Source organism: Myxocyprinus asiaticus, chromosome 23 (assembly GCF_019703515.2).
Source record: "Myxocyprinus asiaticus isolate MX2 ecotype Aquarium Trade chromosome 23, UBuf_Myxa_2, whole genome shotgun sequence".
NCBI classification, from domain to species: Eukaryota; Metazoa; Chordata; class Actinopteri; order Cypriniformes; family Catostomidae; genus Myxocyprinus; species Myxocyprinus asiaticus.
This window is the reverse complement of record NC_059366.1, coordinates 34,245,201-34,261,102: the sequence shown is the minus strand read 5'-3', so window position 1 is coordinate 34,261,102 and position 15,902 is coordinate 34,245,201. Positions and strand designations below refer to the sequence as shown.

General features: G+C 37.7%; 1 protein-coding gene across 2 annotated transcripts in view; it reads left to right on the top strand.

Moving 5' to 3' along the window:
- sptlc3 (serine palmitoyltransferase, long chain base subunit 3) overlaps positions 1–9,410 on the top strand; it is a 45,712-nt gene extending 36,302 nt beyond the window's left edge. For both annotated transcript variants that reach the window (XM_051651955.1, XM_051651956.1), the window contains exons 10-12: positions 4,633–4,768; positions 7,223–7,352; positions 8,593–9,410. In XM_051651955.1, coding sequence (XP_051507915.1) covers positions 4,633–4,768; positions 7,223–7,352; positions 8,593–8,706 — 380 coding nt within the window. In that variant the 3' untranslated portion in view covers positions 8,707–9,410. The remainder of the gene's footprint in view (positions 1–4,632; positions 4,769–7,222; positions 7,353–8,592) is intronic.
- The last annotated feature ends 6,492 nt before the right edge of the window (positions 9,411–15,902 follow it).

Genomic DNA, 15,902 nt, shown 5'->3' with positions numbered 1-15,902 from the left:
TAGAATTATCTAAGTTGAAATATTACCAAATTCCAAGAATGACCCAGGAAAGAAAATCACATGGATTTAATAACCACATGAATGTATTCTGCAACAGCATATAACTCATGGAAAACAGACTTCAATAAAGCAAAGGGAAAAGTGTATAGATCCTCCAGACCTTTAGTCAGGGAAAGATCACATATTTCCAGGTATTTAAAGTCAGCAGAATGGCACCAGATGTTATAAGGGTTTTCCCAAGCTGCCTTCTGTTTTTGATATGTGTTAATCTAGAAATTTATGTTTTTAGAAAATACATCATGTTTCATTTTAGTTGAAATGTAGTTGAAAAGCTGCAGTTCACAACATACTAGAAGTTCAGCTCATTATGGAGGGCAGTGCTAAGTGAGGTGCATCAACCGAAAATAAATTCAGCAATGTTTAATTTAAAAAAAGTAAGAATTATGCATGATGATGGTAACAGTGCAGAGCTTACTACTATTTCCAATAAAACTCTTCTTGAAACTCTAGACAAAATTTTTAGTTGGACAAATAGAAGAACATTTTGATGTCTATATCTGACTTGGACAAGGTGCCCATGGGTGTCATTACTGGCACAATGTGCTGCTCTGTGGGACGTGAGTCATGCTATTCAGAGAGTTCATGTTACAATCCTCCATCATTACTCAGATGCAGTGCAATCTCATTCTTTTACAACACAATAGGCTGCAGAAGATCTGCCACATCTGATCTTGTACTGCATCTGTAACTGTTTGGTTTGAGCATCACCTGCTGTCTGTAGCTTCTGCCAATTGTTCATTCTGCTGAGATAAGGTCATTTGTGCTTGGCTTAAGAGCAGATCTCCTTTGTAAATACCTGCCAATCGGTTCACAGGTAATTATACAGTGCTGTGAAAATGTATTTGCCCCCTTCCTGATTTCTTCTATTTTTGTGTATTTTTCATACTAAATTGTTTTAGATCTTCAAACGCGATATAACATAAAACAAATATATATATATTTTCATTGAAGCAAAAAGGTTATCCAACACCTTTATCACCCATGTGAAAAACTAACTGCCCCCTTAAACTTAATAGCTGGTTGTGCCACCTTTAATTGCAACCAAACGCTTCCGATAACTAGAGATCAATCTTTCACAACGCTGAGGTGGAATTTTGGCCTATTCTTCTTTGCAGAACTGCTTTAGTTCAGCCACATTGGAGGGTTTTCGAGCATTAACTGCCCGTTTAATGTCCTGCCACAGCATCTCAATTGGGTTCAAGTCAGGACTTTGACTAGGCCACTCCAAAACTTAAATTTAGCTTTTTTTGAGCCATTCAGATGTGGACTTACTCCTATGCTTTGGATTGTTGTCTTGCTGCATAATCCAGTTGCGCTTGAGCTTCAACTTAGACAGATGACTGGACGTTCTCCTTTAGGATGTTCTGGTAGAGAGCAGAATTCATGTTTCCCTCAATTATTGCAAGTCGCCCTGGCCCTGAAGCAGCAAAGCATCCCCACACCATCACACTACCACCACCATGCTTGACCGTAGTTATGATGTTCTTTTTGTGGAATTCTGTATTTGATTTACACCAGATGTAACGGGACCCCTGTCTTCCAAACAGTTCCACTTTCAACTCATCAGTCCACAGAACATTCTCCCAAAAGCTTTAAGGATCAACAAGGTGTGTTTTGGCAAAATTCAGATGAGCCTTAATGTTCTTCTGGGTTAGCAGTGGTTTTCGCCTTGCAATTCTTCCATGGATAGCATTTTTTCCAGTGTCCTTCTGATAGTGGAGTCATGAACAGTGACATTTATTGATGCGAGAGAGGCCTGCAGTTCCTTGGATGTTGTCCTTGGCTTTTTTGTGACTTCCTGGATGAGTCGTCGCTGTGCTCTTGGAGGTTTTTTGGAAGGTCGGCCACTTCTGGGAAGGTTCACTACTGTGCCAGGTTTTCTCTGTTTGGAGATAATGGCTCTCACTGTGGTTCTTTGGAGTCCCAGAGCCTTTGAAATAGCTTTGAAACCCGCCCAAGGCTGATGTATTTCAATCACTTTTTCCCTTATCATTTCTGGAATTTCTTTCGACCTTGGCATAGTGTGCTACTTGGTGAGACCTTTTAGCCAACTGTTGTTGTTGCTGAAAAAGTTCTATTTAGGTGTTGATTTGATTGAACAGGGCTGGCAGTAATCAGGCCTGGGTGTGTCTAGTCCAGCTGAACCCCATTATGAATGCAGTTTCATAGATTTGGGGATTTAGTAACTAAGGGGGCAAATACTTTTTTCACACAGGCCCAGTTGGTATTGGATAACTTTTTTGCTTCAATAAATAACATTACATTTATTTAACAAACTGTATTTTGTGTTTACTCAGATTGCCTTTTATGTTAGATTTTGTTTGAGATATTAGATATTAAAAGGATAATTCATCACCCAAAAATGAAAATTATGTCATCATTTACTCACCCTCATGTTGTTCCAAACTCATATGACTTTGTTTTATTGGGCACAGTAACCTCAGTCACTGTTTACTTTCTTTGTTTGTAAAAAAGATGGAATGAAAATAAATGGTGACTGAGTCAAACATACTGCCAAACATTCCCATTTGTGTTCCATGGAAGAAAGTAAGTCATACAGGTTTGGAACAACATGAGTGTGAGTAAATGACAGAATATACATTTTTGAGTGAACTTTACTGTGTTACTGTTTTTCTTCCTGTTTTTGTTTGTTACTATGTTTTTGTATTATTTTATGAATGGGTCTGCTCTGTCTCACCTAACTACTTAATGGTCTTAATGATGGGCTATTAAAAGACTGATCCTGGGATTGGAACAGCAAAGCAGATGATGTCATTTCCCGGCTCCTCTTTTGGGCCTCTTTCCTAGTCTTTCACATTAGTTTAGATAATCACTCTGTGTGCTGAAAAAAACAACAACATGTATCCTACAGTGAACTAATAGTTTATTGGATAAACTTCTGTATTCCTCTTAAGCATAATACAGCAGAAATATGAAAAATACTTTTTATGGGGGAAATTGTAAAAGGAAATCTATTCTAGAAAATCGAATCTATTCTTTACATTGTAGTATGCCTAGGAAAAGTAAAGTTAAGCTATTGCTAAAAAATGTTTTGTAACAGTAACTGCTGGTTGTGTGGCTTTATGCCACTACACTACGTTGCAATTCCTTGGCCATTTTCCCAGTGTTTTCAACTATAATTGGTAAAACAACTATGAACTTGCAGGCAAACAGTGAAGTCAGAAAAAGAAAAAATGGAAAAGAAATAGACTGATCTTTGTGCCAGCAGTTTTTAGGAAAAGTTTCTAGACATATTTGTTCTATGGTTTTGCAGGCTTTGCTTGACATGGTCTGTTTGGCATTCATGCTACCGCAGAATGGGCAGAGAGTCTCTCAGTGCTACAAATTGCTGTAGAATTACTGTGACAACAACTCAAATGTATTTTCAAATCACCATTCTCCAGATTCATCAAGCTCTTGTTTATACAATATATCAAACCACTTGGATGTCTGATTTCTGACATCTGAAGACAAAATCATAACAATACAGTACACTCTGTGCATTCTAATAAGGTTACTTTGGATGGAAGGCATCTGGCAGAAAATAAATTGATATAACTATACCAAGTGTGGAATTAGACTTTTACAAATTCAAGATGGCAAAACTGGTCAAAATCACAATCAGAATTCTGATTGAGATCTACACACTTGAACACTGAGCATGGCTGACTGTTTATAATGTTGCTCAGCCATTTAATTACAGTTAAAGGAATAGTTCATCCAAAAATGGAAATTCTGTCATATTTACTCACTCACTTTTCATGTCGTTCCAAACCTGTTTCCTCCTCCTATGGAACACAAAGTAGTGCACATCAAAGCGCATCTTTTCAATACTATGGCAGTTGATAGTGCTTTACTTTAAGGGCCCAAAAGTGTGGACATGAGGATTAGAGCTGAAAATTGACTTACATTTTGGTTTATCAACAAAAACTACCATATGATTTCAAAAGACTTGTGCCGCATGGACTACTTTTATGGTACTTTTGGGTGCTTTTTTAAGCTTTAATATGAGGCACTATCAACTGTAATTGTTGAAAAGACAGCTATGATATTCATTAAAACATCATGTAGGTTATGAAAGTCATGTAGGTTTGTAGGCGAGTATATGATGACAGAATTTTCAATTTGGGTAAACACTTCAAAAAAAAAAAAAAAAATTACAAATAGAATTTTGCTTGTCTACCATGGTTCTTTGTTGATTGGTTGCATGGTAAAATTATATTCTGACCACCATTTGGCAATTTTTTCAGTTTACATTTTCAAAGTTTATTTGTCATTTAAATTTTCAACTTTGTTTGCTAGTGCACATAAATGTTCATAATGTTTCGCTTTATCTTGGAAATCAGTATATAAATAAATAAGAAACATCTTTTACTAAGATTTTCTTAACCTGTATCCTGTCCAGTAGAGAGTAAAATAATTTTTAGATTATTTGCACTTTTCCTTTTGACACACAATTGTTCTGTTGTAAATCATGACCTTTATCGTAGACTCCCCTTTTATGTCTCTTCTTTTCCAATGAAAGCTAACAAATTCTACTTGATGACGCCTCTGTCTGCGTCTCCCCCACAGGCCAACGTAGAGTTCGGCAGCTGGCTGAGAACACGCGCTACTTCAGATCTCGGCTGCAGGAGATGGGCTTCATCATTTACGGCAACAAGGACTCTCCCGTGGTACCACTCCTGCTCTATCTACCAGGGAAAGTTGGGTAAGCAACTTCCCAGCCCAGAGAATCTATATATAACTAATGTGACACTTCTCTTTTTGAAGATTCTGGCAGCATCCAACTTGAAAAACATGCATCAAAGAGCATCAGTTTACACAACGGCATCTCTTGGTTTGCATTTACACAAAAGCTATTTAGTCTGTTTCAAAAATCTTAGCTTAGATCGTTGGGGCAGAGAGAAACAAAACATGAAGGTTCTTTGTGAGCTTTATTCGTGTCTATGAGTCGTCTTTGTGATTAAGGACAGTTTCCACTGTCTGGACACTAAAGTAATCCCCCTTTGAACTTGTGAACCTGCCCACATTTTGGGTTGCCAATAAAACAACAATGTGAGGCTTACATTGGGTTACAAAGGTGATAGCTTTGAATGCCATGTGGACAATGTACTGACTGCATGAGGACACCACAACAAAAGCTGCAGTCATCTCCACTGGTCATTCCAAAGTAGGTGATGTGGTCTTTTCAAGAGGACGTTGGACCGTGGCCATCTTGGATGGTCTGGTTGATCCATGAATCAGTGGTGAAGAAAAAAACAAGAGAGGCAGAAAGAAAACATGACATGCAAGAGGCTCATCACTGCACAGGCGTTTCAGACTCCTCCAAAGATAACAGCTTCCTGGCACACCAACAAAGACGACGGCAGCTGTGAGGCCTTTTAAATCCAGCTTTCACTCTCCACTGCTGCTCTGTTCTCTCACTGCTGTCTTCTCTGCTGACAAAGTGGAGGCCTTCTCTCCTCCTCTCGCTCTCAATCTTTTCCTCCTCCATTATACCTTTCCCTTTGCCTTTCTCTCCTTGTCAATCCATTACTTTTTCTCCCTCTTGGCTAATGCAAATGACAGTCCAGCAGTGCGGTGTAGAATGGATTTGCCTTCAGTCAAAGGGTGAGGAAAAGGTAGCAGACAGTGCACAAATGAATGGGAATCTTTACAGCTTTGCCCTGTAAAATGTGTTTAATTAGAGTTCTACTGTAGAAATGCTAAAAGACACCAGACAAACAGGGCAATATCTGGCCTGGTATCATGAACTCATCTGGCCATGACCAGGTGATCTGTGATCACATCTCTGTTCTTTCCATCTGTAAATAACAGACACTGTTAAAGATTGTCATACTAAGAGTATGTAATACTTCTGGAAACTTGAAAGCTGTTGTTCTAGCTTATTAACGAAGATACAATGGCTAGAAGATTACTAGTGGTGCTTGGTAAAGCATCACTATTACTGTTGCTCATAAGGGTTAGAGGTTTCAACAAATCCTTAACATGAAGTAACTTTGGTACGTAAATTGCTCTGCATCATTTGTGTTCAAGTACTTAAAATCGATTGGTTTATTGAGGAGAGGTGTGCTAATACTTTTCTAAGCAGTCAGACTTAACATTTCCAAATAGCAAACAATAAAACTGGCAAACAAATCCCATAGACTTTGGAGGAACTTGTGCCATACCTATGGACCAGAACAGAGTGCAGTAAAAAGTAAATTTCCCATTCATTTTCTCTGTAGGGAAATTTATTTTTAACAATATAAACCTTTAAAGATAGACCTACCGTGAGCTCCGAGGTTGTTAATTGACAGTATATACTTTTGTTGAAGTGATTGGTCCCCATTGTTTCATCTTAATTTTTTTAAACTGTGTTTAATAGCAGAATTTATGTTGAAGAACTACTCTACCCGTGATCCTGAAGAGAAACGATACACCAATCAAAGAATCACGAATGACAAATCTCGCTAAACTCTCAAACTACTATATTTATATCTGGATATTTTGTTATGGAATGAAAATATGTTGTAGCTATACATACAGTCAACAACTTCACTTTCACAGTGCTTCATTGGATTGTAGTTAATAATGTTAAAGTCTTGTATCTTCGTCATTTTGTCCGATTTTAAAATACTTTTTTGTTTAAAATCAAAGTTTGTAACGTTGTGATTCACCTCGGAGCTGGTTGATTTGGTTCATGGTTTAGAATTCTTTTATTAAGGATTTTATGAAATCCCCATAGGAAAAGGAATGGGAAAAATACTTCAGGAACCAAGATGGCTGAAGAAGTTGGGGGTAAACAACCATGTAACAACCACCCAGCAACTGCATAGCAATGTGCTAAAAACCATTTAGAACATTTTAACAACTGTACAGCAACGCCCTAGCAACCACACTAGCATTATGGCAGTGACTCAATTGTTTATTTTTATTTCCCAGAAAATGTACAGTAAAAACCTACAATTATACATCTACTGTTACCACGAATACTTTAGTTCTCCCTTTGTTTATCAGTCACCATGACAGTATATCAAAACAAAATTGGAGATGAAAGATGCGAACTGTTCTAGATAATTTGATTGTTTGGCAATTGAACATTTGTTTGTGAGTGTGCAGGTTCATTTACAATCATACTGATGGTGAGCCAAAAAGTTAACAAGTAACTATCTGCTCACAGGGCGTTCTCACGGGCCATGTTGAAGCGAAAGATTGGTGTTGTAGTTGTTGGTTTCCCGGCTACACCCATTACAGAAGCCAGGGCTCGCTTCTGTGTGTCTGCCGCCCACACCAGAGACATGCTTGACAAGGTAATAAACTACACCATCCAAGCTCTCATAGACCTATCAATCTCACTTTTATTGTTCTTCATCTGTTTTATATTGGTTTGATCCCTTACACTTATACTTAACGTTATTACTTTAACACTTATATCAGCACACATTTCTAATGTCAGTGTTAATAAACATTGCAATTATGAGCCAAAAGATAATAAGAAAATTGTCTGCTCACAGGCTGCTCTCAAGCAAATATCGTCTCCTTTTACCTGTAACATTCCTCACTGTGGCATCTGACAGTGGTAGTTATGACATATTACATGCTTTATTTATTATTGCACATTTTCTTGTACCTCTCATTATTTGACAATGTACATTTCTAAATGATGAACCAGTTATAATACCGTTTAACTTGCTGTTAAATTGTGTTATATGCCTCTGTCTGTACTGTTTGCATATTCACAAGGCAAATTCATCGTTTGTCTAACACTTGGCAAGTGAAGACTAAAGTTGTAATACCTACTGTACGGAGTGTTAGACAAGTAATGAAAGTTAATTTTTGAATAAACCAAAAATTATTAAAAAAAAAAAAAAAAATTGATATCCAAAGTGAGTTTCAAAAGTCTCGGTGAAGGAAAATGCCGTTCCAATGTGGATGAGAGGTGTAAATGTAATAAAATCAGTCTGTTTTCAAACAAAAACGTATAAGTGTGGATGTGGCCTTATTTACAAAGGGAAACTGTTGGAAGTTAGAGTGATTCTGAGCCAAAGTGTAGCCAAAGCTCATTTCCAACAAACACCAAAATTGCTCGACACCTCAAAAGTACTGACTGATAGAGTGAAAGTAACTCCTGTTTGACATGTTCGCAACTAAAACTGAGGGTTTTGCTATGCAGACATGTAATTTAGGACATGGCTAAGGCCACGTCCACACTAATCCATTTTCGTTTGAAAATGCATTGATTTTGCTGCATTTTCTTCCAACGAAAATGAAGACTTTCGTTAAAAAAACTCCCCATAACTGCACACTTTGGAAGACGATGGCATTAGGATACTGAAAGCTGAAGTTTCAAACTCAAACAGATTAGTTTGGATGTGGCCTAAATTACCCCAAAACCCAGAATCCTGAGAAACTAAATCTGTGTTAGAATGTGATATTGGTCTGAAACATTTTTCACTCTTTACTCATCTGTATAGGTGTATCTTTCATTTCTTTGGTCTCTCTTTAACCTCTGAATATCTTAGCCTCATTTTTCACTCTTGCTTGTTGCAGGTTCTCCAGAGCCTTGATGAACTTGGGGACCATATCAGGGTGAAGTTCTCTCGCCACAGACCTTCCATTCGACCAGAGCTGTACGATAAAATGGACTTTGAGCTGGACCGCTGATTATTGATGCTCACTGCTGTAAGAGCGATCACTTGTCCTCCTTGAGAAACTGCCCCATTCTGAGAACGCCTGGGTAGTCTTACTGTTCCACACAGGACAGTTCTGCTTTACCAAAAATGTGTTCAGTGTTTGTAATTAGCTTTTAAAATTTGTCCTACCATGTTAAACAAACACATGCAGGACCTTACACTTTTTACATGTTTTATATTTTAAAATTGTATTTAATTAATAAATTTTTTTTTTTTTTTTTTGTGAAGTTTAAGTTATCTATTCTCAGGGGATTTTGGGAAAAAGGGAGGGGGCCATGATGGCTATGTTTGTAGAACATATATCAAAAGCTGCTATAAATATATCAAACGATTAACTCCCTTAACACTGACCTACATCAAAACCCTAGCGGTGGATAAGAAACCCCTTGATGTGGCCCTATTTTTTATCCTGCTGCTAAGATGGACTGATGAAAGACCTCTGTGCTGTGCTGGATTATGTGTTTGTGTGATCCAGAAGTACTGTACATTGATTGAAGGAGATTGAACAAGGCTGGGTGTTGCAGACCAAGTCCAACTCATAGTCATTAAACATTCCTGTATTGCATCTTGCAGATCTCAGCCCTTATAATTTACACTGACAGGTATTTATTTGAATTTCATGTGGAGGGAATTACTTCAGATTTTAAAATAAATAAAATTTGTTTATGAACTGATTATATGTACATGTAAAGCAAATGTTTGCTCGGAAAGTTTGAAGGTGTTTCATGTAATTGTGTTACCACATTTCAAACACAGGGCTTCTGCACATTTGCAAGGATAGTAATTTGGGTGTTTACTTAATTAGTGGTGCTTGCTAAGGCAAAGATTTTTGCTTGGCAAATGATAAGGTTGGTGGAAAAATCCCATAGAAGGATTTTGTCATTGAAAGATGGACCCGAGCCATATCTAGGGACAAGAATATCATAGAGAAAACACTAGCAACCGCTTGACAATGCCCTGGAAATCACCCACAACCCCATATCATTAATAATTAATAATAATTATATTTATATAGCACCTTTTAGCGATTAAGAACAAAATGCTTCACAAAATTCAAAAAATCAAATGCACACAGTAAAACTCAACATATTCACATTGTAATAAAAGCAACACACACAGTAAAACACAACACTTTCATATAGTAGTGGTCAACTTTTGCATGGGCAAGCACCACTAACGTTTCCTTTGGAAAATGTAAAAATATAAAATAAAAGGTTAATGGGATAGTTCACCCAAAAATGAAAATTCTCTCATTTACTCACCCTCATGTCATCCCAGATGTGTATGACATTCTTCTGCAGAACACCAGTGATTATTATAAGAATATCTTGACTCTGTTGGTCCTCATAATGCAAGTGAATAGTGACCAGATTTACAGTTAAAAAAAAAAAAAAAAAAAAAAAAGGACTTAAATATTGATCTGTTTCTCACCCTCAACCAGCATCACTTCTGAAGACATGGATTAAACACTGGAGTCATATGGATTACTTTTATGCTGCCTTTATGTCCTTTTTGGACCTTCTGAGTTCTGGTCACCATTCACTTGCATTGTGAGGACCAGTAGAGCTGAAATATTCTTCTAAAAATCATCATTTGTGTTCTGCAGAAGAAAAAGTCATACACACCTGTAATGGCATGAGGGTGAGTAAATTATGAGAGAATTTCATTTTTGGGTGAGCTATCTCTTTAATCATAAAATCTTAACTCAACAGCTCCTCTAAGATTTAAAACAGTCTCTGCTACCAAAGTAATTAAAGTAAATAGTAGAATTAAATCTTTGACATTCATTCAGTGCAAAACTATATTTTTTCTAATGAAAGATGGTGTTTGGTCATGTTGTACTAATCTTTAAACAAATTTGCTTTGGATGAGACAAAATGTAAGTGTGACATTTGAAAGAAACCCAAAGACCAATATCCTCCACTGTTACTTTCCTGTCTGATTGTGGTGGAGCCGAACATGCCAGCTATGTTTTGCATGGGCCAATATTCACCTTAACCTAGCAATTGGTGCCGAGATTCACATTCCGCAGGTGTGGGGTAACCACTTGATTAATGCTGGGAGGAATCAAGACAGATAGTAAATGCTGCAGACAGATGAGCACTAGTCTGCACTTGTTTCTCCAGTGTTTCAAACAATGTTTATGTTATTTCAAGAATACCAACACCATAGTGATGAAGATTTCTTAAGAGGTCAGGAAGTAGGTAGATGTCTCGGGGCCTGAACTCGTTAGGCTCTGTATGTTTTTGTTCCAACTGAGGGATGCATAGGGGCTAACTGCACAGGAAAACATTCTCAAATAGATGGGAGAACTTGTAGAACCTCACTGGTAACGTTATTATGGTATAAATGCCTCCCTTGTTAAGAACTGTATTAACGTGAAATCCAGCATCTTGTTTTCTTTTATCGGACTCTTGCACATCCAGTAAGTTTACATGCGCAGTTATAATCGAGCTACAGCTGGTTTTTGCATAGTCAAGCTACTATCTTTACCTGGATGTCCAAATTTACATGACACAACACATAATCAAATATTTGAAGGACATCAGTTAAAGGAGTGATGTAGACATTTTTCAGTTGACCTTTTGCGTAAAGCCCACTTCTTATAGCTTTTTGCTGACATTTGTAAAAAGGTTGTCGTTTTTTGTTTTTGTCTGTTTATGTATTTAAAGGAATATTCTGGGTTCAATAAATTAAGCTCAATCAACAGCATTTTTGGCATAGTATTGATTAGCACAAAAATTTAATTGTTTGCTGGAATTTTGGCCCATTCCTCCAGACAGAACTGGTGTAACTGAGTCAGGTTTGTAGGCCTCCTTGCTCGCACATGCTTTTTCAGTTCTGCCCACACATTTTCTATCGGATTGAGGTCAGAGCTCTGTGATGGCCACTCCAATACCTTGACTTTGTTGTCCTTGCCATTTTGCCATAAATTTGGAGGTATGCTTGGGGTCATTGTCCATTTGGAAGACCCATTTCCCACTGAGCTTTAACTTCCTGGCTTATGTCTTGAGATGTTGCTTCAATATATCCACATAATTTTCCTTCCTCATGATGCCATCCATTTTGTGAAGTGCACCAGTCCTTCCTGCAGCAAAGCACCCCCACAACATGATGCTGCCACCCCCATGCTTCACGGTTGGGATGGTGTTTTCGGCTTGCAAGCCTCACCTTTTTTCCTCCAAACATAACAATGGTCATTATGGCCAAACAGTTCAATTTTTGTTTCATTAGACCAGAGGTTATTTCTCCAAAAAGTAAGATCTTTGTCCCCATGTGCACCTGCAAACTGTAGTCTGGCTTTTTTATGGCGGTTTTGGAGCAGTGGCTTCTTCCTTGCTGAGCAGCCTTTCAGGTTATGTCAGTATAGGACTCGTTTTACTGTGGATATAGATACTTGTCTACCTGTTTCCTCCAGCATCTTTACAAGGTCCTTTGCTGTTGTTCTGGGATTGATTTGCACTTTTCGCACCAAACTACGTTAATCTCTAGGAGACAGAATGTGTCTCCTTCCTGAGCAGTATTATGGTGTTTATACGTGCATACTATTGTTTGCACAGATGAACATGGTACATTCAGGCATTTGGAAATTACTCCCAAGGATGAAAAATACTTGTGGAGGTCCACAATTTTTTTTCTGAGGTCTTGGCTGATTTCTTTTGATTTTCCCATAATGTCAAGCAAAGAGGCACTGAGTTTGAAGGTAGGCCTTAAAATGCATCCACAGGTACACCTCCAGTTCAGTACACCTCCTATCAGAAGCTAATTGCCTAAAGGCTTGACATCATTTTCTGGAATTTTCCAAGCTGCTTAAAGACACAGTTATCTTAGTGTATGTAAACTTCTGACCCACTGGAATTGTGATATAGTCAATTAAAAGTGAAACAATCTGTCTGTAAACTACTGTTGGAAAAATTACTCGTGTCATGAACAAAATAGATGTCCTGAATGACTTGCCAAAACTATAGTTTGCTAATATTAAATCCGTGGAGTGTTTAAAGTTTTAATTACTTCAGCCTAAGTGTATGTAAACTTCTGACTTCAACTGTACATGCTGGGCATCACCTCTTGTCTTTCAGAGCAATGCGCAGAATGCCAAGGCCAGTTGTGGTCTGATTAACGTGTATACATGCTGAAAGAAGCAGAGCTACAGTTATATTATATAGGTCTATTTGTCCGAATTTACAACAATCGATTTCAGTCAAACTAAAGCATTTACAAAGACAAACTATTGTTTTATCAAAAATCTAAACTTTTAAAGTGCATGTAAGTGTACTGATTGTTTTTTTATGTGTGTTTGGTGTGGTGTGGTGTAGTGGTAAAATATTTGGGCTTGTAACCGAAAGGTTCTAGGTTAGAACCACCAAAGGGTGACCAATAACCTTAAGCAAGGTACTTAAGTTAACCCCACATTGATCACTTTTGAGCATTTAAATGAAGGGGTTTGTAACAGCCCAACCCAATAACAGCTTCCCCTGTTTACGTGGAAAATGAAAGGCAGACAGACAGTTCAGCAGAAGAGCACAAATAGCGGAAAACAAACACACATGTACACACACAGGATGGGCCTCTCTCCATCAGTTTACCCCCACCCCCTGTGTCAAAGGGTCTAGCTGATCTGGAGAGCAGATGTCCAGCCAAGTCTCCTTCCTTCTCCTTTGCTTCCAACCCAGCGACATGCTGTAGGAAAACATCTGTCTAAGCATTGACCATCAGTGAAGGGGCCCCACTAGCTGGCACGTCCAACCTTTGAAACCACAAGAAAATGTGTGCCACGCTAACTACAAAGGTGTTCTGAGTCATACCAATGAATCCTTGGAAGTTAATTCCTCTTTGTCCAGTTTGTGCTTGAGAGATTTGGAGATGAACAGCACCAAATGAGGACATTATGCATTGCAGATAGACAGAATAGGATAATTGAAAAATGTTACTGAGAAATTCAGTGTAACAACAATCATTTTGTGACAAAGCTGTGCATATTAACTTTTCATGGTTGCAAATGTCTAAGGTCTAAAGCTTTCAAAGTTCAGCCATTCCTGAAAAAAAAAAAAAAAAACATGATTTAAATGAACTCCTTTGAACCACACAATACACCAGTTCAGTCCAAGCGCTAAACATTTGTCACTATTTCATGTGAGCTTCCAGATGAGCCATAAAGAACAAACAAATGCAAATCATGACACACCTCGTCCCCTTCTCTCCACATTCCTTGAAATGTGAAAATTGGACAAGGAGGAAAATAGACCCTCAATTTGTTAAATCAACTCTCACCACTTTCACAACCCACAATCTACAATAAGTTCATTAGCACTACAATCATTCAAAGGTAATGCCTATTAGACTTTGCCAACTACAGTATGACCTATCAATTTTTAATTGAATTAATCACTCTAAATTGTTTGCAGAAAAAAATGTAGAATAGGGGTTGAATAGAGTCGAATAAACTTTTTTTATCCCAAGGTTGGTTTTCAGTAAAGTAACGCTAAATGAAACCCTAAATTTGTAAAAAAATATACAATATATAGAAAAAATAGGCTACCATAAAGCGAAAATATAACGGCATACAACATAAGACAAATTGCTTTTTGTGTTCCTCATTTGTAAGTCGCTTTGGATAAAAGCATCTGCATAATGACAATGTAAATCTAAAACATAACAATAGTAGTAAGGGAGACTGGGGCTAGTTGTCACATGAGGAAATTGTTGCAATAGTTTGGTTTTGAGTCAAAAGTCCAATTTCATAAATGTACATTTTGTCTGGCAGTGGTTTTCTATGTAGTTTTGAAATATCATGTCTTAAACTTGGACATTTTTGTGAATTCTATCCTCCAAACAAAAACACCAGTAACATATTTTCAAAATAGTTGTTTGGTAAACCAAAAATGTAACCACACTGGTATACATTTAGATTATATATATATATACACACACACAGTTGTGCTCAAAAGTTTGCATACCCTGGCAGAAATTGTGAAATTTCAGCATTGATTTTGAAAATATGACTGATCAGGCAAAACAACTGTCTTTTATTTAAGGATAGTGATCATATGAAGCCATTTATTCTCACATAGTTGTTTGGCTCCTTTTTAAATCATAATGATAACAGAAATCACTCAAATGGCCCTGATCAAAAATGTACATACCCTTGAATGTTTGGCCTTGTTACAGACACACAAGGTGACACACACACACACACAGGTTTAAAATGGCAATTAAAGATTAATTTCCCACACCTGTGGATTTTTAAATTGCAATTAGTGTCTGTGTATAAATAGTCAATGAGTTTGTTAGCTCTCATGTGGATGCACTGAGCAGGCTAGATACTGAGCCATGGGGAGCAGAAAAGAACTGTCAAAAGACATGTGTAACAAGGTAAAGAAACTTTATAAAGATGGAAAAGGATATAAAAAGATATCCAAAGCCTTGAAAATGCCAGTTAGTACTGTTCAGTCACTTATTAAGAAGTGGAAAATTCAGGGATCTCTTGATACCAAGCCAAGGTCAGGTAGACCAAGAAAGATTTCAGCCACAACTGCCAGAAGAAATTGTTTGGGATACAAAGGAAAAAAACCCAAAAGGTAACCTAAGGAGAAATACAGGCTGCTCTGGAAAAAGACATTTGGTTGTTTTGAAGGAGCACAATATGACGATACTTGACAAAAATGAGCTGCATGGTCGAGTTGCCAGAAAGATGCCTTTACTGCGCCAATGCCACAAAAAAGCCCGGTTACAATATGCCCGACAACACCTTGACACACCTCACAGCTTCTGGCACACTGTAATTTGGAGTGACGAGACCAAAATAGAGCTTTATGGTCACAACCATAAGTGCCATGTTTGGAGCGGGGTCAACAAGTATTGTGCTCCTTGAAACAACCACACCATCTTTTTCCAGAGCAGCCTGTATTTCTCCTGAGGTTACCTGTGGGTTTTTCTTTGTATCCCAAACAATTCTTCTGGCAGTTGTGGCTGAAGTCTTTCTTGGTCTACCTGACCTTGGCTTGGTATCAAGAGATCCCTGAATTTTCCACTTTTTAATAAGTGACTGAACAGTACTAACTGGCGTTTTCAAGGCTTTGGATATCTTTTTATAACCTTTTCCATCTTTATAAAGTTCCATTACCTTGTTACGCAGGTCTTTTGATAGTTCTTTTCTGCTCCCCATGG